Raw genomic sequence first — 4,089 nt, 5'->3', positions numbered from 1 at the left:
AAATTCTAAAGCTTAAATTAGCTCGAATGCAATGTAATTTATAAAAAAAAAAAGATTATTTTTTAATAATGAAAATATGCATGAAGCTTCCCATATAAAAAAAATAAGTCGCACATAGCTTCTGATGTATCAAGTAATAAAAAATGGTTCTTTTACGTGTAGCTGCGCATGTTCTACCTTTTAATACTCAAAATAGTTATTGATAGAGAGTATAACATAAAAAACATGTTATTAAATATTAATTGCAGTAAACACACAAGTGATTGCTTTCAGCCATATAAAAATCGATTGCATAAAATATATACAAGCTAGAGAATTCACTTGTAATAAAATTTTTATTTATATAATTTGAGCTAAAAAAGACAATTTGGTTTTTATTTTCTACTCAGATCCCGAAATATTTATAAACACATTTTATACGTCCTTAAAGTAATCAATAAATTTTTTAAATATAAAATACGCGTTTAAAAATAGGCTTTATCAAAATTTATATAAAATAACTTAAAACCCGATTAAATATTTTTTTTATAAATATAACCCTTTCATAGATTTTAAACTTAAAAAGACTATACAGTACATACCCAAATATACGTGATCAGTCGAGTTACATCATTTTTTGTAGGTCTGAACAAAAAGTTGTTGTTTCATGTGTGTTTTATGGCGTATATTGGTCAAGTGTATTGACTCTTCATAATCATTTATAAAATATAAAAAAATGCAAAAATTTACAAAATATCTTCGAGAAAATTGTTTCTTATTACACTCTAAACGTCTTAAAGTAGAAAAATGACAAAATCTTACTTATCATAAATCTTAAAAAAAAATATATGCAAATGGAAATATAATTATCCTTATTTAATTGATAAAAAATTGCAATCACAATATCAGGCTGATTTTATATCTAAAATTTTAGTTAGGGTAACACTTTCACATTTTTACTCTTCAATCCCTTGAGCGATTCAAGCTAGCATAAATTATTAGATTGGTTATTTATTCGCGACTTACTTGATAGTTACACCATATTTATTCACAACCAAATGTCAATTCAAAACCGTGTTAGAGTCATAATCAAATCATATAACACAAAAATTTGCTGATTTCTGCATTTATGCATGACCTTGTTAGTTCAACATCAACACATAAATACTCACAATGCCCTTTAACTTATATCGGGATCATATAGAAAAAATAAGCAAAATCTATTCACAACTTTTAAAATACGTAGTATAAATATATATTAAAGTTAAAAAATTCCTTGAAAGCGTGTAAATCTACGATAAATTAAAAGTATATTTTAAATATAAATTTTTACCGAATCTTCTTTTCGTTTATTGTTAAATCAAAATATGACATTTGATAAAAAAATATGATTTAACACCTTAAAAGTTCTTTCCCGTGTTAAGGTAATTCTATTTGATTTATAAAACCTTAAGAGACCATCTATATAGTTCAATATGTTTAAATTTGCTTAAGCTACGACCTCATAGGACAAAGTAGGTCGTCTCACAATAAATTGTACATATTTTTCACACAGATTACATTCGAAACTATTATTTGTGATTTTTTTCTATAGAAGAAACAAGTTAAAAGAAATAATGTCTTTCTATACTTTCTATTTCTCATGGTCAAGGAACTTTGTGAATAAAAATCGAATAAAATTCGAACACCATTTATTCATAATCGTTTGTTCATGAAAGACATGTAAATTTTAACGCGAAAATAATAAATGTATTTACCCTTTAAATAACAACATTATAATAATCTATTTCTATCTTTAATATAATGTCCAAATCATTAATTAAGGTCACATATTTTTATTCAAATTGTTTTTTTTAATCGCAAGCTACGTGATTAATTGGGTTTTTAAAGTGATAAAATATTAGAATTAAAACTTATGCTTAAAGGAAATATCTTATCCCTAAAAATTTACGGAATAAACGTGTAAAATCGTTACTAAATGTTTTAAGTAGCTATTATATTACTTTTTCTGATACATATATAAATTTAAAATAGTAAATAAATCTTCTAGATAAATAATTTCGATTCCCTCATTCATAAAAATAGATATGAATAAATTTTATATATCTGGATGATTTTTTTGTAAATACAAATAATTATTTTAGATAAGTGAATTATAAGAAAGAAGTAATTTTCATAAAAATAAATCTGTATACTGTTAGCAAAAAATTGCAAACTCTGAAAATTGAAAAAAAAATATTTATGTGATTATTTGATTTTTAATTATATATTATAGTTCTATTCAAACCTAGATTTAATTTATTGAGAAGATACGTTAATTTTTCTTTCATTCTCACAATCTTAACGCATTATTCCATTATATTTTCTCTTTCAAGACTTATAAAGTCAAATATTATATCGTTCCAATTTTTTGTAAAGTTATTTCTGCTTCAATTGTGATCATTAACTCCTTTTATACGACTTGTGATATTTTAAATCACATAATTCATGATATAGTGAACGAAAAATATAAAAATAAACGTAATATAAAAAAAATACAAACTCTAGGATCGGAAAGACTCTTGAAAAAATGAGTCTTGATAGAGAAAGGGTTAATGATGATAATTTAGCAGAGAAAGAGATAGTGAAAAGTATAGATGAAGTTTTTAAAGGATTGTATAGCACAATCTGTTTGACAAAATATAAAAGTCAAACAAAAAACAACCAATAATTATAATTAAAAATAATATAACTTTTTATAAAATAGTTTTCAATTTTCTTATTTACAAATTGATGAAATCCATTTATTCTTTAGAAGCATCGAGAATACACCACAATTTATCTAGTATAGCATTTATAAGATTTAATCCAAATTTTTTATTTTGGTAAATCATGATTATATTGGTGTCTTAAATAAAAGTAAAACGATATATTGTGTTTATTACTATCATTATTGTTAAAAAATTAACAATATAATCATTCTGTTCAAATTATAATTAATTTACAAACCCAGGCATGACATTTGAAAATGACTTTTTGAAGCTTGACGATTTTGAAATAGGAAGATATCTTGGCTCAGGTCAATTTGGTCACGTATGGCTTGTCAAATATAAAAAAACAGGACATGTTGTAGCACTTAAGATATTAGAAAAAGTAAAGATTGTTTCGCCTTCTGATGCCAAGCAACTAAGAAGAGAAATTGAAATTCATTTAAAGCTAAAGCATAAAAATATACTAAGAATGCATGGATATTTCTACGACAAACTAAGAATATATTTAGTCTTAGAATATGCAGGAGGAGGAGAATTATTTGACATACTTCAACGATCGGTTAAATTTAATGAAACAACGAGTGCTAAATATATTTTACAGATAGCCAAAGCGATTAGATACATGCAATCACATGGCGTAATTCATCGTGATATTAAGCCAGAAAATATTCTTATAGGGAGTGATGATCATGTAAAGATTGCTGATTATGGTTGGGCTGTAAAGAATATAGACAATAGACGATATACATTCTGTGGAACTAAAGAATATCTTGCCCCGGAAATGCTATCTGGAGAAAATCATAATGTTTATTTAGATGTTTGGTGCTTAGGAATTTTAGCATTCGAATTTATTACCGGAAAAACGCCTTTTTGTGATAAGAATATGAAAGAATCACAGTTCAGAAGCAATATTAATAACATAGACATGAAATTTCCAAGTTATGTAAGTGAGGATGCAAAAGATTTTGTTTCAAAATTGCTAATTAAAGAGCCGTCTCAAAGAATGAAAATTGAAGATATTCCCTCGCATGACTGGATTATTAAGAATGTAAGTAATTTCGAAAGAAGCAATTTCTTTGACGATTAATTTATTTAATAGAAATATAGACATATTAGAGCGAAATAATTTAATTTTTTTCACATAACCCGCAGAATAAAACGTCGATCAAACATAAAACTACAAAATAATATATACCAAGCCTTGTATTGTTCAACACATAATATATTATTCTAACATTAAAATAAGTTATGTTAATTCTATAAATTTCTTGATAATCTTACTTTTTACACTTAATCAATTTACTATGATCAATATTTTCTTTGATATCCTCATCATCTATTATAACTAGGTTTAACGATT

General features: G+C 25.0%; 1 protein-coding gene across 1 annotated transcript; it reads left to right on the top strand.

Annotated features, from left to right (window-relative positions):
• The first annotated feature begins 2,973 nt into the window (after positions 1–2,973).
• LOC147065048 (uncharacterized) lies at positions 2,974–3,816 on the top strand. The gene has a single exon (XM_085957335.1). It carries the CDS (start codon positions 2,974–2,976, stop codon positions 3,814–3,816), a length of 843 nt encoding a protein of 280 aa, XP_085813461.1.
• Positions 3,817–4,089: the final 273 nt, after the last annotated feature.

Source organism: Rhyacophila brunnea, unplaced genomic scaffold (genome assembly GCF_057557595.1).
Source record: "Rhyacophila brunnea isolate RB1 unplaced genomic scaffold, BYU_Rbru_1.0 scaffold_60, whole genome shotgun sequence".
NCBI classification, from domain to species: domain Eukaryota; kingdom Metazoa; phylum Arthropoda; class Insecta; order Trichoptera; family Rhyacophilidae; genus Rhyacophila; species Rhyacophila brunnea.
This window is presented reverse-complemented; position numbering and strand designations above follow the sequence as displayed.